Source organism: Anser cygnoides, chromosome 10, assembly GCF_040182565.1.
Source record: "Anser cygnoides isolate HZ-2024a breed goose chromosome 10, Taihu_goose_T2T_genome, whole genome shotgun sequence".
NCBI classification, from domain to species: Eukaryota; Metazoa; Chordata; class Aves; order Anseriformes; family Anatidae; genus Anser; species Anser cygnoides.
Window position 1 is genome coordinate 19050647 of NC_089882.1, and position 22951 is coordinate 19073597.

The 22951-nt window shown below is 44.7% G+C and overlaps 1 protein-coding gene and 1 long non-coding RNA gene across 2 annotated transcripts; both read right to left on the reverse strand.

Annotated features, from left to right (window-relative positions):
- Positions 1-1469: 1469 nt before the first annotated feature.
- Positions 1470-4773, reverse strand: LOC136791630 (PHD finger protein 7-like). Its single transcript, XM_067003364.1, is given in 7 exon segments — positions 1470-2815; positions 2980-3098; positions 3248-3361; positions 3453-3545; positions 3547-3633; positions 3635-3808; positions 4000-4773. Coding segments are annotated over 7 exon segments (1485 nt in total). The 5' UTR covers positions 4149-4773; the 3' UTR covers positions 1470-2066.
- A 14735-nt stretch (positions 4774-19508) lies between these two features.
- On the reverse strand, positions 19509-22070 carry LOC136791602 (uncharacterized). Its single transcript, XR_010833911.1, has 3 exons — positions 21912-22070; positions 19981-20093; positions 19509-19804 (listed from the first exon to the last, which is right to left on the reverse strand). It is a non-coding gene; the product is annotated as an uncharacterized lncRNA (long non-coding RNA).
- Positions 22071-22951: the final 881 nt, after the last annotated feature.

The window sequence follows — 22951 nt, forward strand, 5'->3', positions numbered from 1 at the left end:
GCCCTGCTGCTGTCCAGAGCCAAGCCAATAAGCGACGTTGTTTGCGTCTCTGTGAGAGCATATTTAAGAAAGGGAAAAAACTGCTGCGGAACAGCAGCTGGGAGAGAGAGAGGAGTGAGAAACAGCCTTGCAGACCCCAAGGTCAGTGAAGGAGTGGGAGGAGGTGCTCCAGGCACCACAGCAGAAGTTCCCCTGCGGCCTGTGGTGAGGACCATGGTGAAGCAGGTTGTCCCCCTGCAGCCCACGGAGTACCACGGTGGAGCAGGGTTCCACGCTGCAGCCCGTGGAAGAGGCCACGGTGGAGCAGGTGGACCTGCACTGAAGCAGGCTGCAGCCTGTGGAGGACCCCCGCCAGAGCAGATTGCGGGCCGGAGCCGCAGCCCGTGGAGAGGAGCCCACGCAGGAGCAGGTGACCTGGCAGGAGCTGCCGCCCGTGGGGGACCCAGGTTGGAGCAGTGTGCTCCTGATGGATGGACCCCGTGGTACGGACCCGTATCTGGAGCAGTTCTTGAAGAGCTGCTGCCTGTGGGAAGCCCACGCAGGATCACTTTGGGAACGACTGCATCCCACGTTGGAGCAGGGGAAGAGAGTGACCGAGAAGGAACGGCAGGGACAAAGTGCTACAGACTGACCACAACCGCCATTCCCCCATTCCCCTGCTCCGCTTGGTTAAAGAGGTAGAGGAGGGTGGATGGGGGGAAGGTGTTTTGGGTTTCTTTCTTTTGTTCCTCACTTCTCTAGCTTGTTAGTAATAGGCAATAATTCTTAATGTCTCCCTTCTCTGAGTCTGTTTAGCCTGTCACAATAATTGTTGAGCGATGTCCCCATTCTTATCTCAACCCTTGAGCCCTTTGTATCGTTTTTTCTCCCCCTTTCCTATTCAGGAGGGGGAGTGAGAGAGAGGCTGCGGTGGAACTTGGCTGCCCACCCGAGAAAACCACCGCTAATTTCCAAAGTAAACCTCTGGCGCAACTTGAGGCCATACTTTCTAGTCCTATCACTAGCTGTCTGTGAGAAGAGGCCGACCCCTAGCTCCCCACGACTTCCTTTAAGGTAGATGTGGAGAGCAGTAAAGTCTCCCCTGTGTTTTCCGTGTTAAGATCCCACTTTCGGATCCAAAGCTGACAAAAGAGCAAACGTTAGCGGGGGTGGGTACAGTAAGCCCCCAAGCCACCACGACAACACAACCCTTCCCGTCACCCAACCCCCCTCTAACCCCTCATATTTATAGTACTTAAAATGGGGAGGGAGGGGGCTTTCCTCACAAATAAGGCTTTGCACCTTAAAAATGCAGCTCTGCACCTTACAGTGCACCTGGGGGCCCTAAAAATAAGGCATTGCGCCCTGAAAATGACAGCCTGGGCCGTAAAAGTGAGGGTGTAAGCAATAAGAAGCCAGCTTTGTCTCCAGAGAGCAGTCTCAGGGCCCTGAACAAACGGGCTTGGTCCCTACAAAGGAGCCCCTGGGCCTGCAAACTGCGGGTTTAGGCGATCAGAAGACGACTTGGGATGCCAAGCGGATGTTCTGGAGCCTGAAAAGAAGGCTTTGGAGCCTAGAGAGGAAACACGGGGGCTTACTAATGCGGCTTTGAAGACTTAAAATGGGGAGGGAGGGGGAGCGTGGGGAGGCCTGGTCGTCAAGGTGAGGCTTTAGACCTGGACCCTGGGCCTTTGGAGTCTCTGGCTCACGGACTGGACCCTACAGTGATGCTTCGGTCCCTCCAGATGGGTGTTTGGACCCTTAAAGGAGGCTTTGGGCCCTCAAATTGAGGCCTTGTCTCCTAGCGTGAGGATTTGGGACCCGAAGAAGCGGGGTGTTTCCTCACAAATAAGGCTTTGTACCCTAAAAGGCAGCTCTGCACCTCACAGTGCAACTAAGGGGCCCTAAAGATAAGGCATTGCGCCCTGAAAATGACAGCCTGGGCCATAAAAGCGAGGGTGTAAGTAATGAGAAGCCAGCTTTGTCTCCAGAGAGCAGTCTCAGGGCCCTGAACAAAAGGGCTTGGTCCCTACAAAGGAGCCCCTGGGCCTGCAAACTGCGGGTTTCGGTGACTGTGTTGGGTCTGTCTAGGACGGAGTCACCTTTCCCTGCAGCAGCCCACACAGTGCTGTGCTCTGCGGTCGTAGCTGGAGCAGCACTGGTATCACTCCAGCGTTGTGTCTGCTCCCACGCCGTCTTCGGGTCTGCCTCTGGGTATTTGGAGCCTGATGTTGTAATGGGGAGCAGCTTCTTCTCTGGGCTGTCCCCTGCTGGCTGGAGCATCGTCTCCGTTTAGACCCTGGGGATCCACCGGGGGACCCCGATGCCGCCCCCCTGGCAGATCTGGTGCTGCTGCTGCTCCCAGCACCGTTTTGTGGTGCGTGGCTGCTCCTGCGGCGTCTTCGGGGCTGGCTCTGGGCATCTGGGGCTGGACGTTCCAGCGGTGAGCGGCTTCTTGTCCGGGGTCGCCCCCGCTGGCCGGCGGGGAGTCTGCCTTCGGGCACCAAGGAGTGACTGGAGGTTCCTGGTGCCCTCCGACTGGCCAAGCTGGGGGTGCTGCTCCCAGCGCTGGGTTCTGCAGCACGGCTGCTCCTGCGGCGTCTTCTGGGACTGTGCCAGGTGTCTTGGGCCTGATGTACAGGCTGGCAGATTGTCCCCTGTTCTGTCCCTGGCCTTCTCCTCTCAGTCTCCTGGGAACTGTGGGATGGCCCCGGTGCTGCCTGGCTGCTGGTGCTGCTGAGGCTGCTCCTTGCGGGTGCTGGGGAGCCACGGGAGGGCCCCAGAGCCTCTGGACTGGAGGTGCTGGGGCCGGCGAGCCCCAGATTGGTACTGGAGGCTGTAAGGGGAGACAGGAAGGTGAGTGGGATGGACTTCCAGACCCACGGCAGTAGAGGCTCTGACCCGTCCAGGGTCAGAGAGACTCTGGCAAGGCTGCCCTGAGCTCCTGCAGCCAGGCCTGGCCTGGCCACAGCCCAGCAGCATGAGGCCTTTGCCACTTACCAGTGCCCACGCCAGCGCAGCTGTCGCACTCCCAGGTGCCTGTGCTGTTGGTCAAGTTGGAGCAGCGCCGGTGGGTGCCTTCGGCAGCACAGGAGCGGCCCAGCAGCAGCTGCCAGGGCCTGGGGAAGCAAAGACTTGTGGGTGTGAGGACAAAGTGTCTGAGCCAGGGAGTGGCTGGCACACCCCTTGTGCTCTGTCCTGGCTCCCCCAGCATGTGCTGAGGCTGAGGACGTGGGCAGAGCCCCAGATGGCTGCTGAGGCAACTCACCCCTGTCCCTCCGCCTGCTCCCTGCCTTGTGGGTAAAGGCATTCGCTGACATCACAGCGCTGGTGCCTCTCTTGCAGCGATGCAAAGGCGTTGCCGTCCTCCCAGGTTGGTCCTCTGCAAGAGAAGGGAGGGAAATTGTCCAGTCCCTGGCCATGCGCAGCGCTTGTGCCCTCGTGTCTAGAGAGCAGGGCAGAGGGACACCAACCTGACTGGGATTCGGATCCCCATGATGGACATTTCGGAACGGAACTCCACCTTGTTTCTGCAGATGGGGCACTGGAAGCAGAGAATGCCTGCACAGCTTGTCCCTGCAGCAGAAACACATGCGGTGAGAGGTGAGCGGGCCCTGGTGCTGCTGAGCACCTGCCGTGCGCGCAGGGTGAGGGGAGGGCTCCTACCTGGATGCAGCCCCGGTGGAACCAGGCGTGACTGCAGGCTGGGCACACCATGGTGTGGTAGGACTTGCTGTCCCCCACAGGGTCCATGCAGATGATGCAGATGGTGTCCTGCTCCGGAGCTGCCTGCACTGCCTGCTGAGGGCGGTGCTCCCAGCAGAAGGACCTGGCGGGGAGAGGGAAGGGAAGGGCAAGGTGAGAAGTGCTGGGCCTGCCGCGGTTGTGGCGAGGAGGGCAGAGGAACGTGAAGGAGCCCCAGGCCCATCCAGGCTCTGGCGCTGCCTCCGGCTCTGCCAGGCTGCTGGGAAGCACCAGCGTGGGGTCCTCTCTTGCTTGGCTGCTGCTGGCAGCCCTTACCTGTGCTGCCCAAAGAACTGGGTGACGCATTCTCCCTCCGAGGCGCAGGGGAGATGGAAGCTGCGTTCACAGCCTGTCTCCGTGCAGGTGATGGTGGCCCCTCGCTCGCCACAAACGAAGCATTGCTGAAAAGAACACAGCAGCCCCATTAGCACCAGGCTCGATGCCGCCACCGCTGGCCCCACACCCCTGGGCAGGGCAGGGCACAGGGCGCGGGCGCTGCTGGGTCACGCTCTGCAGACCCCCCTGGCGGACAAGGCTCGTCTGCCAGAGCAGCAGTTTGTCCCGGAGTGGGTTGGAAAGGCTGGGATTGCTTCCTTGGGGTCCAGGCTAAGCTCGCGGGAGCATCTCCTGGCCCAAACCTCCCTGTTCCCATCAGGTCCTCACCTTCTGGGATGCCCGCTTGATTGTGTGCTGTATATCCTCCAGTAAAACTCCCAAAATTCCGTCCTGTAGTGTTCCAAGCCGATAAAGGCCATTCGCAAGAAACTATAGAATAGAAAAAAGCAGGATCTCGTTAGGGGTCATAGTTGAAGGGACCGTCCCTGGTGGGATGCTGACGGGAACCCTGGGGGAACTCACCAGGCAAAACGTGTGGGCACAGAGTCCATTCCTTCCGTGTCTGGGGCCGCAGATGTTCGGGTCAGCATCTGCCCGGCCACACAGCATGCATGCTGGAGGGGAGAGAGCAAATGGCACAGCCACTGAGCACCTTTGCGGGGCCAGGTGTCCCTGAGGGACTGTCCCCAAGGGCCTGTTCTGTCCCTGCCATGCTGGCTGATGGGCAGGGCCAGAGGCTGTGGAGGGGAAGGAGGCACAGCAGGCACAAGGGTCCCAGCAGGCACCCAGAGCCCGACCTGGGCCCCCCCTGCCAAGGAGCAGAGGGGCCCTGCCCCGGGGTGGTTGGGGAGCCCCTGCCTGCCCCTGCCTCCCCTCTCGGCCACAGGCAGCCCCCCCAGCACGCCCCCACAATCACCACCGCACGCCCCCCGTTTGGGCAGGGACGCCCAAAGCTACCTGGCACCCGCTGTGACAGAGCCCCCGCCTCACAGGGGTGGCTGGAGGTGCCACGCTGGGGCCTGGGCCCTCGGCACCCAAGCAAGAGGGTGGCCGCTCTTGCAGCCGGCACAGGCTCAAATGCCGGGTCCCGCGACACGCGGCGGAGAGGAAGGATTGCTTCCCTCGGCCTGCTGGCAACGCTCCCCGTGCCACAGGCAGGAGCGGAGATGTCCCTCGGACAGGGCTGCAGCCCTGGAGTGGCGGCGCCTGCACCGCACCTTTGGGCCAGCATTGCCGCCCTCCGGGAGAGCCGCAGGACACCTGGCGTTTGGGTCACAGCTTGCTCCCTCCTCACGTCCTTCTCCTACAGAGTTTCTCGAGAGCAGGGTGAGACCAGAGCTCGTTGTCTCCCCCAGACATCAGCAAGAGACGTTACAAAGCCAGTATTCAGAAATATTCTTTCTGTGTGTAGTGGGAATGTTAGCATAATGTTTGGCTCTGTGGTCTGGTGATAAAGGCAACTACTGTTTCTAAGAATGTTTTTTACTGGATTATGTTTAATAAGAGATGCGTCAAATAGATTGAGTAAAACAAAAACTTCTTGTGTTGTTTAAAATCTTCACGTAGAGGGTCCAGGGTTCTGTGTCAGTCACTCTAGAAAGGCTGACTAAGACCTTTAAGCAAAAAGGATCTTGACTTAGATTTTACTTGGTCTTCCTATTTTTCATTTTATTATTATTTTATATGATAACTGACTGGGCTAGTGCTATTGTTGTTTACCGTTTTTACTTTTCAATAGCGATGGTAATGTACTGCTGATACAGCTTCATTTTTTCCCCCCAGCTAAAGTTGAGGAAAAATAGAGTAGAACACTTGCATATACTTTTTTTTTTTTAATAAGATGTAACAAGATATTGACTGCCTTTCTCCATTCCAGGTGTTTCTGCTGAAGAGAAATGACTTTGCAGGTGAACAGAATAACAGCAAAGGTAAATCTCAATTTATAAGCTTAAAAAAAAAAATTCTCTGTGAAAGAAGATGATATGCATGGTAGTGATAATTCATTTGTTTCTGTCTGTGCGATAAGATTTCTCAACTCTCAAAGCTAAAAGTCTTCCAGAAAATGGGGGGTGGGGGGAAGAAGCTTGCAGTTTGTGCGTGGGGATGAGAGAGTGAGAGAGAGTACTGGTTAAAACTTGTTTCTGCTGAAAAATGACATATTTCAACGGGTCATGCTTAACTGTGCTGGTATGCTGTTTGCAATTGCTTAATTACATTCACACTGTTGTGTTATAGGAAGCATGGGTATTCTCTAAAACAGACTGCTTATATAAATGGCTACTATAATAATCAGCAAATAACTAGTTTCCAAAGGTTTAGATACTAATGCATATGGAACCATTTTCTGGCATGGAGATGAAAGTCTAATAGTTATACAGCTATTGCTTTCTCTGTCTTCTTTCTGTGGTTTGTGTAGCTTGAGCTTTAAGTATGAAACTTGCTGTGGAGAATATAAAAGATCCAGGTGTGGCTTTGATATCAGCTGCTAGCTGTGGCATCTTTTCATTTTTACAGGAAAACCTTCTTATTTCACTTGAACGCGCTGCTTAGTGGACCTAGGTGCCAGACCTCAACGTAGTGAGCACTGATCTGTGCTAGCAGTGTTGTGACATTTCTTTGTTCGCCTGCAGTGCTTTCAACTACTTTTCATTTGGTTCCTCAAAAGCCTTTTCTACTCTGATCTTTACTCAAGTTTCTCATGAGCAAGTCAAAACCAGGTCCCTTAATATCTGTCCTAGCTTTAGTAGAGCCTTGACTGACCAGGGATTTGTGCGTATATTCGTATGGGTATACGCAGCTTGGAAAGGAGGAAGTGTTTTGTGTAATTAAGCACGGTTTGATACCTTGTCTGGATTTGTATAGCTCTTAATGCTGTTAACAGTAACGCTATGTTTATTCTGAATACTAGTAAGAATTTCATGACTTCAGTGTAAGCATGTTGGTGCGTTTGTCTATGTCACCTGGAAACGAGTAGCTGTCTTCCTGTGTTTGTGGCAATACTGCCAGGGTGTCAAAGGTTTTGAAGTCACACAGTGCAGATATGGTAGGGGAATTCTGTATTATCCAAAGGGAAGGGATGTGGATAATGTGGGGAAGCGTTTGAGATAAGTACCTGGCAGAATATGCAGGATAAACTTAGTCCCAGAGCTGGTCTTACAGTGACAGTAAAATTTTGTTGTGCAGGAATAATTATCTACTACAGGAATTCTGTGTAAACCAAAGTAGCATCTTAAGTAATGCAAGCTTACTCCTTTTCATGTAACTTGACTACAAGTAATGACTGTGCCTGCTCAGCTGTGGTGGTGTGGCGTAGTCCATGTGTGCCTGCATAATCTTACCAGTGAAGTCTCCAAAACTGGAGATGTGGATTTTGTGTTCTGATTCTCAATAAGACTGAAGTAATTGGATGACAGTTATGTCCAGTTACCGGCAAAGATTATTTTTTAATTAATTTCTAAAGTCTGAGTTACTGAAATGCATGCTGGACTTAATTGAACACGTGTTCTAATAAAATAGTATCTTGATGCAGCTCTCTACACTTCCTCAGGAACAGAGGTCATATAGAGCTAACAGTTGTGAGGGAAAGGAAAAGAAAGCACAGAAATTCACTGTCTTCCTTGAAGAAGAGATAAAATACATTTTTTTTTCTTCCTGTAGTGGATAAAAATCTCTTTGGCTAGGTTATAAAATGACATACAGAATTATACTCCAAAGCTTGTGGACTTGAAATACGATGGGTAGATTTTTAAACAACGGCTTTAAAATGTGAAGTCATAAAGTGGGACTGTTGAAAGTGGGACTATCCATCCAAAATTCAGGTGCTGTAGTTCTGTCACTTGAGGTTCTTGACCCTTCTGTCTTGGTCATGTTGCTGTCTATTAAGTAGGGAAGAGCAGGGGCAAGAAGTCTTATTCAGGTGAATAACATCAAGTAAGCAGGAGCAATATGTGAATTTTATTGCTGTCATGCTGTTTCAAACAATTTTGTCCAAACTGGATAGGAACTTGCTTTCCTGAAGCAGATTTTGTACAAACAGACTAAGTCTGAAGAGGTTCTAATAGTAAACGTAGTGAAACTTGCTTGACTGCTTCAGTGTGTCCGATAGCAGGACCTAGCAGAAATAAACCAGAGAGGGCTCTGTAATTAATAGATGCTTTAATGAACACATTGTCTGTCCTGCTATTGCCAGTAGTAACTGAGCATTTCCGTGGGAGCTCCCCCCGTGTGGGATGAGACTCAAGTCTGTTACGAGTTTTCTCCTGTATTGGCTGAACCAGAGGAAGGAGGGGAGAGATTTAAATAAGACGAGAACGGACTCAGCGGCTGCGGGCCGCGTGCACTTCCTCGGCCTCTGCCGCGGGGGCGGGGCGCGCCTTTGTGACGCGGCCGCGGCGCGGCGCCGCCATTGGCTGCGCGGGGGCGCGGCGGGGCGCGCCGGCGGGCGGCCACGTGGGCCGAGGTGTGCGCGGCCGCGGCCTTCGTCACCCGCCTCCTGCAGGCCGCCGGCGGTATCGGCGAGGAGCGGCTGCGGCGCTTCCAGGAGCGCCTGCAGGAGGCGCTGCGCGGTGAGCGGGCGGCGGCGGCGGCGGGAGGCCCCGGCCCGGCGGCGGGGCGCGGGGCCGCGCTGACGCCGCTCTTTGTTCCTCCCGCAGAGCGGTACAAGCACCACTGGTTCCCCCTGACGCCCTCCAGGGGCTCCGGGTACCGCTGCATTAGGATCAACCACACGATGGACCCCTTGATAGGCGAGGCGGCGGGGATGATTGGACTGAGCCACGAGAGACTCCTCCAGCTCCTACCCAGCGAATTGACTATTTGGGTCGACCCTTTCGAGGTGTCCTATCGTATAGGTGAAAACGGCTTTATCTGCGTCCTTTACAAAAGTCCCTAGCCAGGATAGCAGACGTCCAAACCGCTAGAGAGTGGGACCAGCTATAAGGAGCAGCAGATCCAGCCCTTCCAAGAATTACAACATGATGACGTTTTGTGGTTAAGTTCCTGTTCCAACGATGTATATGTATCCTGGTTTCTGATAAAAGTAGATGCAACTGAGACCTTTATTCTTTTTTTATTGGTAGTGGTAGTATTTTCCACCCAATAGTCATTCAAGCCGTAGTATTACTGCCAAGTTCTTTGTGGCCAAGGGCTAATGTACAAAGCAGTTCTTTAAGCTGCCTGTTACTCTCTGGATCACGTACTGTAAATGCACTGTGCAGTCAGCTGACTGTTTTACACATTTATATTTTCAAGGAAGTACTAGCTATTTGTAATAAAAAAGCAATATTGTAGCACTCTTCATGATGAATTTTCATCAAGATTAGCACTTGGTTTAAAAAAAACTCAACTTGCAAGGCAATAACAGGGGATTAAAAAACAAATTTAATGAGCTGCACGTAAATCTTTCCAGTGACTTGTCTGCACAGAGTTTTCTCAGGGTCGTTCAAGTTTGGCTGTAAGGCACAAATAACAAAAAGTAACTTCTATTTTTTTCCTCTTTCAAAGCATGCATTTATGCCAGGGCTGGGTTTCATCTTGCCCCAACGTTTTGACAGAAGGGATTGGGGAAATAGTTATCTTGTTATTTCTACTTATTGAAGTAGAATAATAAAGACTTGTTCAAACTGCTTTTGACTTTGTTGTTGTTGTTTTTTCTTTTTGAAACATTGCTCTGAAAGCTTTCTGTAGCTCTTTCTAATCATTTCAGATATTCTACCTTTAAGAAGTTGAAGCCCTTAATATTCACCCTTATTTCGGATAGCTAAAACGTGCTTAATTTCAGCTCAGACACAAGGTGTTTGAGCAGAGCTCTGTGGTGTTGCAGTGTGTGCTGTGTGAAACTGAATGGAAGCAAAATTATTTTTCTAACACTTGATCAGTTGCAGGAATGTTTTTGAGTTCACTGGGAGATGAAGTTAATGTTTAAAACTGCAACTTAAAGCCGTGTAGGAAGCTGGAGTCAAACACTAATGATAAGTATCATTTAACTGTTGTGATTTTTCTGGGAAACAAGAAACTGCCAGTTCTTGAGTTAGGTTGGATTCCTTCTCATCTTGTTTGTCTCTCTAATGCCAGTTAGGTACAAATTAGGAAAAATATCAAACGCAGCGGTTTCAATGTAATATCAAAACCTTGTTTCTGGTTTATGTGGAGACTCCAGAATAGGATTTGGTTTCTCAGAGCTGTTCTAAGTCAGAAGCTGTGGCTCGTAAGGCAACTGTGGAAGACTGCACAGTGTCTAGCACGGCTGTTCTCTGGTAGCCCAGTGCTCAGTCAGAGTTGGATAATTGATGGAAGAGCTTTGTCTGGTGGTAGTATGTCAGCAAAAAAATAAATAAATCTTGCCCTCTGTCAATAACATGGTAAAGCATACAGTAAAGAGGCAAGTCTGGGCAAACTGGAAAGGGCAGAACTCCAGCTTGCATAAAGATGTTTTTTCTTTGCATTAGAAAAAGCTGTGGCTTGTTCACTGCTGTTTGTCTTGATTACTGTTTGCCTTGTTCTTTTGGAGGCAGGCTCATCTAGCAGTCTTTGTTTCATCCGAACAATGTGCATAGTGCCATATCCTTAGTCATTAAAATTTGGTAAAGAATAAAAATACAATTGTTTTTCTAGTCTGTCACTCCCAATAAATGAGTTTATGGGTTATTTTAAGTGAAAAATATGTTTATCATAAGAAATAAATTTGCTGCAAGACCTTAAAAGAGTGAAAAATCAGTTCTTATGGCATTGTTTTATTTTCTTAGTAACACCTTTTCCTGTGATATATATCCCGTACAGGCAATTCTATTGAGGACCTCTAAGGGACAAATTTGATGTGTTTGTTGCTAATTGTATGAAGTAACTTTAAATCTACTAAGGAGAGGTGCCCTCTTCGGATAAGTGTCATTTGCAGGATAATTGGCCTTGCTGCACACTAGATGAGCATAGCTTGGCGGAAAGGATGTAGCACAAAGTGTTTAGCTGAAGAGTGGCTTTTATGGAGCAGTAAATGTTCAAGGAGTGGAGTGAAAGGTGAATGAGGACACTGGGCATGGTTTCCAGATAGTGGGTGTGGTTTGACAGACAAGCAGGGTACAGTAGCTTTTTTTGGATGTTCCTTTCTTGTGTGCTGTGTAAGAGCAGAGAAGAGCCTGGGTGAATCCAGCTATGGTGTACTTTGCTTCTTATTTATTAATCATCCCGCTCCAGCAGCACACACTTGGTACATTGTATAATAGCCTGTATCTAGCATCCTGTGCCCCACTTGTCTGAACCTACTCTGGAAATTTGATGCTAATCATTAAAAGGGACACTTTTGTCCGTGTAATTCAAGTTCAGTTTCATACACTTATGTTGCAGGCGCAGAGTTCAAGTTACTCTGCAGGTGGAGGAGGCTGGGAGCTTGCAGAAAACCCACTGGAGCAAACACCTGATCTGCAAGTAAATAGACCGGACTAGTTTGCGACATCTAGAGCTGCATTCCACTGCTTTAAAAACATGTCCAAGAGCTCTTGGACAGTGCTGTGGGAAACAAAGGCCTTCCTGTGAGAATAGAGCCCTTGGTAGTAAAGGAGGCTGTTGTTGGCAGGAAGAAAGGTGACATCACTTTTTAAGGAAAACAACTGTTGATAAGTAAAGCTAGAAGAAACGTGAAAAAGAATGCGTTTGCCTGTTCTTTAAAAAGATTGCGTTGCTGCAAAGATGCTTATTTAATCTTTGTCCTTATGAGCTGTAAAACCCATGCAATACAGAAGGTCCCATTAGTTTACATAGCCTTACCACTTACATACTGCAGTTCCTATATAGTGTGCCCTGACTCATTATTTACAGCTAAAAAATAGAGAGGGTTTTAGTTTTGACCTGAAAAGGTCGAGAGATAAGGGTATTGTCTGTTCTCTGTATTTGTTTAAGGCTGTTACAATTAGTGTTAGGTTCAAGGGGTGATTTGGCATATTTTAAAACGTGATTTGTAAACACTGGTGTCCTTATTCCTTTACCCTCAAGATGAAGAAGCCTTTCGGTGTGGCTTCTTGTATGTACTTCATACTGTAATCGAGGTCAGTCTGGTTTTTCTTTTCAGGATTAAAAAGACTAAGCCTTGTAAGTTTAAGTGTAAATCATATACTTCTAACTAGGAATTAGGTATATGCTTCCTGCAAACTCATTCATTTTTTTAATATGTGCATGAGTGTGCTTTTAAGGAATGAGTGTAGTGAACCAACTGACCCAAACCTCCCTTTTCTCACCCTTTGCAGCTCCGCCAGCACTGATGTTACTCTGATTTTCACTTCGCTGAGAACACAAAAATAAATTCAGATCTAGTACTGCCATAAGCAGAAGATACCATATTTAACAGTTAACCTATTTTTAATTCACTCAGTGCATTTCTTACTGTGTAGTTTTATTTTGTTTAGAATGCCATGTTTTAGGTGAAGCGTCTTATAAAGGTCTAAGTAGTCTGTGGTACTGCAATTACACAAAGCATAGAACTGAAGGTTAACAGGATAGCTTTTCTATAAAACGATGACTGGGATTAATGATGCTGTTTTCCTTCTAATTATGCTTCTTGTTGTGAAGTAAACTAATACTATATTAACTAACCTCCTTTTTTATTTAGTGATTAAAAGTGATCCAACTCTCCTGCAATTATTAGTTGTTACATTTTTAATATTGGGATACCTGCTCTTGAGAAACTTTCTAGTTACTGCAAAACTTACCAGAAATAGGCATCAGGGTCCCATAGATATCGTAAGCCAGTTCTTAGACATTTTTTCAGGATCTTGTGGTTATCTTTTTCATTACAAAATTCTAAAACTGATTTTGATATTGTCTGGTCTAGCTAAAATATATTGGAAGTATTTCATCATCCTTGTGCAGTACGAAGTTATCTACATTATCAAATACAGATGGAAAACATTTGTTGAATATATGCATTGCTTCAACAATTTTACTGTCTTCGTCATGGTTTAATTACTGATGTACATAAAAACATTACACTTTAATTACAGATGTACGTTAAAAGGTCATTGCTTTTTGCATAGCTGGCTTCTTACCTATTTTAACCACTAATTATTCCTTTCACGTTATTAACTTTCTTCAGATTTTGTTGCTTAATAATAATGCATGTATGTTTTTTCCATTTCACATTTTTTTCTTTTCATTTGTGTGGTAAGAGGTGTGATCCAGAACTCTGATCTCATCTTCATTTCTGCATTATGTGGTATCAGTGCGTCATCTCCACGGGCTTTGTGTGGTTTCTCCAGGCTCAAGCTGATGCATGTTGACGTGGCGTAATGGGAAGATCTGTACTTCAGGGTTGATAGAGGCATTCTAGTTCTTGATTAGTAATGTTGACGCCTCCTACTGTCACATTTACTTTATAAAAAGTATTTTCTCTTGTGACACCGGAATTGCTATTGATAGTTTTTATGCTGTGAGTAACAGGTTCATCTATTTTCACCATTGTCTTTCAAAGGATTAAACTTATTCCGGTATTAACAAGTGATATTTGCTTTCTAGTATAAAGTCATGTCAAATTTTCCACTGAGAAGTAAACTGACAATGGGAATTTGTAAATTTGGTAACTTCTTGAGGGAGCAATATATTTCACAGTCACATATTTTTTATATATTAAATATATTTGTAAAACGCTTACATAGATGTTCATCTGCTTGGGGGGATCGCTGTGCACTGAGGTTTGGCTGCCCCTTTGCAATCCGTATGACTATACATAGTTCTTGAGCATATCAGGTGGCAATAAGGATGCAAATTACATTGTGATTCGTGATAAGCTTGTATTTTATCACTAATTTAAACTATTGGACCCAAGATTATTGATGGTAATACTTGTATAGCCTCATTAGCAGAAGTTATATGGTATCAGTTGTTCTCCCTAGAGGTTCTTAATGTAAATACTGTGAAAAATAAGTGTTTAGTCACTTATGTTAAGAGCAAACCAGTCCAGAGTCGCTGAAAGACAGAATTGCAAATATATATATATATTCTGATAACATAACTTTGCCATACATAATTCAATTAGAAGAAGAAAAATTACATGATAAAATGGTTCTGTAATGTTTCAGACAAACCTCTCAGGCTAAATACATACCTAGCTTAGGGGGGAAAAAAAAAGATTGTAATCCTGGAGATCTGCCCAGAATGTAAATTCATCTTTGAAACGTTTTCTGGAGGAAAAACAAACAAACAAAAAACATGTATAAACCTAAACAGTCTGTGTAGATGCTATGACGAAGCAGCTTTGAATATGAACTTTCTAAAGCATAAGCCATTAACTTTGTGTAGCTTGGTAGTAACAAGTACAGTCAGCATCATAACGTAGGTCTTACTAGGGAGCTTTCCTGACTCCAGTCTGACTTTTGGGATGATAGTCTACTACACAATGGAAGAATGAACAAGCAAGGAAACTAAGGAAGAAGTTGAGTTGTACCAGAAAATATTTCTTAAGTTGTTGGAAGACAGCCTGGGTGGTTCTGTTAGTTCCAGGTAGTCAGACAATACTGCACAGAAGCAGGTTCATTATATCCTCAAACAACTAAACCTCAGTCTCTGTGGTGTGCCAGCACTGAGCACTCTTCTGTCCTGCTGGTGAGGAGGAAAGGGGCTTGCCAATTATTTATAAATTCTTACAAATATTCATGAATACTTACAAATTATTTGTTATTGCAAGACTTCAGCTTTACTTTGTATGCTAAATATGGGTAAGTAAAATACTGAGTACTCTTACTGTACATCACCTTTGTGTGCAACTTTTAGTAAGCTTTAAATATATATGAAATGAATATGCAAGTTATGCTTCGCACCAGTCCTCTATGTATTACTTGTACAGCATCACTAGCATCAAAACAAGGTTGTGTGAATGTTTCTGTTGCACATGTGTGCCCTGAGGGTTAGATTTGCACAAAGGCACCGGTAAGAGCAAAGAAGAATATAAATTGTAGTGGCTTACGCTTCTTGATATTCTTCAAATGGATTGCAGCAGCAGACACCTTCAACTTCTTTTACTCTGTGAATTAGGGTTATCCTGGAGTTTGTAGGAAGATAGTGTATTTCGAAGTCGCAGAAGTATAAATGAGAACGGGATTGTTCTAACATGTACAATGCAATAAAATCTCATTTAGTGCTCAAAATAATGTGTTACTGATCTGGCTTCTTTCTTCTGGGGGATATGGTGCTTTTCTCTGGGAGTACCAGAGGTTCTCAGATGCATATCTCACTTGACTGCATTTTGAAGGTGGCTGCAAGGGTTTTGTCAAAGTTTTTTTTCTAGTATTCCGGGGGGGGGGGGGGGGAGGGGGGTAAAGAGGTACAAATGGAGGGGGACATCATGTCCTTTTTGCTTCAGAATGAAATGGGCTGATCCTATAACCAAAGGCATTGAATAGACCTCAGTCAACAGTACTTAAGCATGTGCAATGGTAATTAAATATGTACTTGGACTTAGTATTGCTGGACATTTAATGTGAAATAAATAATTTTGATGGAGTTTTTTTAAAAAACACACTATCATAAACCACATTTATGGAGTATTTTTTAATAACTAGTATTTTCACTAAATCTTTTGGTTAATATCTCTGCCAGTCTTCAGATTTTGTTGATGACTCGTTGCTACACATTGAAAGTTTCTTCTTTCACAGAAGTCAGTATGATTGTTCCCATATTTAACACAGAAGGCATTTTGGCTGTGGCCTAAATGAACATTTCAAGCGTTTGCAGTGTTTAACCGAGGCCTGTGTATGAGCTTCAGGGAGCTGTCTTTAATTCCTAAAGCATCGATTGAAGATTTAATTGAAGCTGAAGCCGTAGCTGTTCTGTCTGCAAATCACTTCAGCAAAGAAGAGAATCTGTTTAAGCTTCATCACAATCATGTTTGTACTGTTGTAATGGTATATTCAGGAGAAGCTGCGTGTATTTTCTAAAATAGGTATTTAGCTGTTTTCCCATAGGCCTTCAACATTCGTTCTCTCTAAATGCGATCTAAAATACTGATGACTGAACTCTTTGTGGAATGAAAACTGGAAGTCTGGAATCAAAAGTTTGAAGCTAAACGCATTGATCTGTGATCCAGGGATCCCATGTATATCTTTCAATTTACTTGACTAGAAATCCTAAGGAAAGCACATACGAGACTTATTTTTTTCTCCCTTCTTACCTTTCTCTGGTTTCTCTGTCCTCTGTGTTAAATATATATATATTTTTAAGTGAAATTTGCTAACCCTCTGTAACAGCAGGAAATGAAAAGAGATTAATGCTGTTTCATTGGCAGGTGCTGTGCCTGGACAACGAACCTAAGAACTAGAATAGCAAGAGTGCTCCATTAAAAAGGGAAAGTTAATCCGGAGATGGAGGCATTGTTTTTTTTCTAGACTATGGCAGCTCTTTCATTTTCATACATGACTGGGGAGTGTAACAGCACGCCTCAAGGTTTCTCTTGTATTCTGGTCTGAAGTGCTGTAATATCTTGAAATGATCTGGAAGTTACTCTTCTAAGGAGTGAGATCTGTTCCTTTATCACTTCACAAGGATCCATAATTGAGAATATTGAGATCTGGTATCAGCTTTGTTAACTAAGTGGGGAGAAACAATGATGGCTTTGAAAAAAGCTGCCCAGTAACTTTAGCTTTCTAGAATCCTGTCTAATAAGCTGTGTGCGCTTTTTACTCTACCTTCTGCTAATGCGTTTTAGAATTTTTGCAGGTTTTTTTTACAAGTTATTTTCTCGTGTGATTACTTCAGAAAATTTAGTCTTAAACAAATCTTCGATACTTCTGATCTCAAGATTTTCAGTGGGGAGCAATACTGGGTGGTTGCTGTTTTTCTAGTGCATGTCCTGGTGTGGTTCACGGCCTATAAACTACTTATTTAACATGGCTGTGATGAATTATGTTACTGCCACTGCTTCAAACGCCTAACTAAACGTATTAAAGCTGGGATTCCCTTTTCAGCAACAGCACTGAAGCCTTATGCCTACATCTACAGCTATTCTTAGGCTTACCTAAAACCCCCAGGAAGTAGAAGCCCTAAAATAGGCTCATTGCTTTTTATTTTTTTTCAACATGAAAGAAGTTTGGAATAGAATTGACTCCTCTGTTGAGCTTTATGCTTAATTTCCAACTTTTTAACTCTTTACCACAGGTATGCATTTAAATCTTTGGTTGCCATTTGATGCTTTTGTGTGTACCTCCCCCCACCCCCAATTTCAAGTGCTGTTTTCATGTCTGAATTCATGTGGCTGTAATACAGATGGATTTGCTAGTATTTTTCTTTCCTGTCTTTGTGGGTCACGTCAATGATGGCTTTTATCATGTCCTACCAACACTTTTCAGTAATTGTTGAATGTTTTCCCTGAGGAATGGTAGGTCTATCATCTAGAGAGATTATTATATAGAACGTGTAAGGAGTTCTTTATGGGCTGGAGTCATTTGTTCTGACAAACATTTTGCTATGCTGTAAAAAAAAAAAAAAAAAGAGGAGTAGAAAAACCTGCATACAAAATCTAAAGGTGTTTTTCCCTTTTAAAGGAAGAGAAAGCAGCGCTTGCTTTTAATGATTGTCTTAAACAATCTTTGTTCAGCCTTGATGCTTTTGTTACAGAGCTATTGTTTGTGTCTTTGTGTAGATTTTTTGGAAGAGGGTCCAAAGAGGGTTATTCCATGATACTTGTATGTAATCCACCTGGTGCCTTTGTGGACGTCTCCATATAAAAGGAAGAATAAAGCAGTATATTAATGTTCTTTCACATAATTACATACTCTCCCCATTCATATAACGGCAGCCCTATGTATGTTTTCACCTAACCAATTCATCAGTAACAGTGCTTTTACTGTAGACACAGTGTTAGAAATGATTGCTTTAGGAAACTGGCAGCAGCAGCAGCAGAACGGTTACTTCTACCAAAATAAATATTGTATTTTATGCTGGCAGTAATACAGGAGTATGCCTGAAAATCTGATAGCAAGAAAGGGCAATTAGCATTATATCATGCATTGCGGTCTAAAAGAACAGTATGGTGCTTGTGAAAGTTTGCTGTCACTTCTCCTTACTCCTAATATGTACATGGACGTGCCTATCTTTTTGTTTGTAGGAATGGTAGAGCAACTTTTTCTATTGATAACTTTCCATATAACTTCTGAGGACTTCCTGCTTTGGAAGTCTGTTTTTCTGTCTATCATGGGGGTAGGGAAGTCAAACCATAGGCAGAAAATGCAGCTTTTGTGTTTTTTTTAATAAACATTTAGCATGGAAATGTTCCCTTTAGTCACTTGGCTAGAGAAAGAATGGATATTTAGTGGCTATTTATTGCAGCAAAGTAGACTGAAATTAGTCATCAGCTCAGCATAGCTGTGCACTGGAAGGTATCCCGCAGAATGTCCATCAATGAGTTTTTTGGGAACAGATGAGGCAAATACCTGTCACCTGGTCCCAGCTAGGGTCAGAGAAAGGGATTCTCCTTCCTATTTCCTCTGATTTCTCTTGCAGGTGTGTTTGGTTGCGCAGGTGATAACCTAGACAAACTACAGACAAAACTTGTTTTAAACTTAACTTCCACATAAAGTAAACTATTATTTTATGTTGCCTGTGTGGTTTGGTATAAAGAATACTGGACTTGGATGGCTGCATTTATAGGTGGAGAATGCCTCTCAAAGCATCTGAAAAGAGGTAGGATGGAGCAAATTGTTATAAAAGGTTTGTTTTGGTGTAATTGGAAGGGAAAAGAATGATGTCAGTAAAGAGCAGAAGAGAATTGCATCTCAGTAAGGGGTCTTGAGTTTCAGCAACTCGGTGATCTGCTCTCCACCTTCTCTACTGCCTTAGAAGGAGCTGTTATTCTGCTGACACTTCAGACTGTCAAAGGGCAGTAAAAGTGGTGGTTTGTGTGCTCTTAGGTGGCAGCAGGTCCCTGTCCCAAGAGCCACAGCTTAACAGAGATGCAAAGCGTCTTCTTGGAAGCAGGGAATAGCTAGCACCTAAATTGCTTGTCCTGAAGAGCGATTCTTCGGTTCATCTTTGCTCTGTCATGGCGATAGATTGAATGAAACAATTCTGTTTAATGGACTGAACAGGCACTGAAATGGGGAAGACATTTGGCGGCAGGTTTATTAAGCCATTTTCCATGAAAGCTCTGAAAATGCCCGTTCTTCTAATAGTAACTTAGGTGCTACTGTTCACGCAATGATCCTGGGAATATCCTTCAATTTGATCTCTGGCTTGGATTTCTGTATTGTATTAGACTATTCCATATTGAATTATGAAGAACATGCTTTGTGAAATAATGTAGGACAACGATCACAAAGGGAAGGATGGAAAAACTATTCACAATATTTTCTTTCATTAAAGCAAACCTTTATTTTGCTGTGCACATCATTTACTATAACGTATTTGTATTCTTATTTCTTAAATGTGCCAGGAATTATATATTCAGAAAAATAACTAAAAGCCACAGTATACCATCTTTCTCAAATACAGTATCGCAAGTAGAATACTCCAGCAGAAATAAAAATGTTTATATCTCACTGGTTATTAAGCAAGCCATCTTTGACTGTGAGATGAAGCATCACTTCTAAAATCCATTGTTAGGAAGATAAAATTCCTGATAGCCCTTTATCTGTTTTTTCCTTTCAGGTGGCTTTTTATGTCACTGTGTTCAGTGGTCTCTTGTTTCTGGAAAGTGATGATGTTAGCAGAATTATTTGGCATTCAGTTGGAACATGGGGTTGTCCATCTGGCAAAGGATGCCCTACAGAAAGAGCTAAATGGGGAAAAATGATGCTCAGAGGGGTGCAGTGGGTATAGAGAGAGAGGGGAGTAAAATTGACCAGGAGGCTCAGACTCTTCTCAAAATTCAGCAGGGCCCTTGGGTTCATAAACTGAATACTAGGTGTGTGATTTGAGGGAAAGCTAGAAGCTTAGAGGGCAAGATCATACCTGTCTTTGGTGACAAAGGGGTCCTTTTATGAGGATATTCCACTAAAACGTTGTTAAACCTCTCCGAGATCCTGAGTTGTTGAGGAAGGTTAACGTACACGCAGCTCCTATGGCTACACAGAGTACAGATAAGTACTGGTTATGCTGTGTTGTTATTTTATCTATTTTTCCCCTTGACTAATTGCTTGAGTCGCTTGTGGTGACCATGTTTTGGCTGGTAATACAGGTTATTCCTGAAATTGTATATATATTTTTTTCCCACTGGATCAATATGGATCTAGTCTCTTGAAAAATCTCCTGTAAAGCCTCTTTATACAACGCTGTCTAATTATCGTAGTGCCCTTGATAAAGAGTTAGCCATGGTATGGTTCTTCACACCATCATAAATAGTATTCTAGGACTAATCTCTGAAATGCAATTTGAATGCAAAATAACAGTTCAGGCTTATGGTCTTTGATATTCTGCACATTCCTTGTTCTCTTTTATTTGCTTCTGTTTCCTTTTCTTGCATTTTAAGTGCATTTATAAGTACCATCTGCTTGCTCGTTCCTATTGAAGTTTGTTTCCATCTACTTTTAACCTTTTTCTATACATCTCTGTGTCTGAGCTCTCCCATCTGAGCACAGATGTTAAAATAGCATGGCCTGACTTTCTGAAGTGTTAAGTGAATGCAGAGCCTTCTGCTTTAAATGGGACCTGGAACCGATCAGTCCTTTGAAAATGAGATCAGTCCTGTTTAAAGGAAGTACGGAGTTGTGAAGCCAAGGTAATGTAAGTAACCTTCAGTGACCCATGTACTTTAAAATACTTTTTGCAATCAGGATAATGAAATAATGACAGACATTAAAGCTTTAACTTCAGCAAAATCAAATGATTCATTTGGAAATACTATTAACTTTAGACCAGTTAGGACCAGTGACATAATGTGGTTCGATGAAGAGACCCCAGGGGGATTGGTTCAGTACTTAGGCGTAGCAATCCTCTTTGTGAGCAAACCTGTGCGTAAGACACACAGCAGCAGTGAAGGTAAAGACCAATCCCGTGGAAAAGCAGCAGGGGGACAGTCTGCAGGAGGGAAGAGACGTGCTGTAGGTGTGCTTGGCCTTGTACCTCGCTGGCCCTGACTGTGCATGGGTGCTGTAAGTGCCAGGCAGTGGTGGTCAGCAGCCTGGGGCTGTGCCTGGTTGCTGCCACCAGATGTGCTCTGCTCAGTGCCACCGGGCTGCACCCTTTGGTGCCTGCCTCGCTTTGTAGAACAGATGCTTCTGCTGCTCCCTGGCAGCAACAGCCCCGTGGCCATGAGGACCTGTGCTTGTGTGGGGGGCTTCCAAGCCAGCTGCAGAGGCCCCAGCGTGGCTGCTCACAGCTGCACCTCGTCAGCCTCATCCATAGATCCAAGGTCCCTGAGAAGCATGAGGGCTGGGGAGATGTGTAGGGGATGTTTGAGGAGTGTGTGCAGCTATATGGCTGGTTTTTTATGGATTTTGTAAGAAAACTGGGACTGAAGTCAGTCATTCAGAAATTAGCTCATGTCAACGTTAAAATTACGTGCATACCTTAGCAGAAGGTTAGATTTTAATACAGAAGCTTAGATTTTAACATAACTGAGACTAAAAAGGCAGCAAAAGATGTATCCTTAGCTTCATGGTGGTGAAGTTATACCGTGCTAGTTGCCACTGTTCCATGACTTTTTCAATGTACAGACTTACTAATAAGAAGTGCTGTTACATCTAACCTTCAATGAGATAAAGCAGCATATTCTTTTTCTCAGTTTTTGAAATTAACTTAAAAACAGCAGCAAAGATCTCTATCAAGCACTTGTTTGAAGCAAGTAGTCCCATGGAAGATCTGATCAGGAACATCATGATATTCCAGCAAAATCACAAGAAACACAGCAGAACAAAATAAGGGGAAGTGTTGAGCAATCTTACCTTTAGACTTGTCTGTCTACAAATAAACGGGAGGTAGAAAGCAGACTCTGAGCTTCTCCTTTTAATTGATTATCCGAGATCTCTCCAGCCATGTGAGGAGTGTGGGCAAATATTTTTTGCTGCTGCTCTGTTATTGCTCTGTTATGTAGTGCTACAACAACAACAACAAAGGTGACTTTCCTTTGAGGCATGGGAGGTGCAAGGGGGAGGAGTGTTAAGCTTTGTGTAGGCACCTGACTGTATCTCCTCAAACCAGTAGATGAGGCTGTCTCCCACTGCGTTTTGCAACACAGTAAAACCCTAGAAAAACAGATGAACAAAATATTGATAATTGGGTCCTTAAGGAAGAGTGATTTAAATCTTTCATTTTCATTGGCAGTGCTGCTTTTCTTCCTCCACGTCCAGAAGTAATGGAGGTCAAGTGAATGGCTTCTACTTCCTTGTTGCAGTGCGGGGTAAGAAATTGGAAATACGTTTGATAGACACAAGAGGCTACCTTGTGATTAGTACTTTTGAGATTGGCCTGGCTGGTACTGATGGATTTACTTACTTCTCCTGAGGTCTCATGAATCAAATAACAGAGGATTTTTTTCTTAGTTGTTATGTTACTTTGCCTGCTTTTGTCAGATTACCTCCTCTTTCCAGATGATTATTTCCAGCTGGAGAACAGTTATCATCACTGAAGTGCTTCTGGTCTGTTTCTTTTTGGCTGGCTAGCAGAATCACTCTAACACTTTACAATTAAGTTTCTGATATCTGTCAGTATAACTTTCACCAATCTCCCTACTTTAATTATAATTAAATCTATCTCTAAATATGATTTTTGTCTCTTCTCTGCACTCTTAATGTCTCATAATGAAATAGGTTCAAAATCAACCATTAAGTAGAATATCCAGGTATATTTTTGGAATCTGTACATCCATACTGCATTGACTGGTGCCTTCCAAGGTACCAAGCCTTGCGTGAGAAGGGGCTTCACTGTTCTTTGGGCCTGTTTCTGTTTAAGAAGTGTAAACTTGGTCTGGAATTCATGCTTGCTC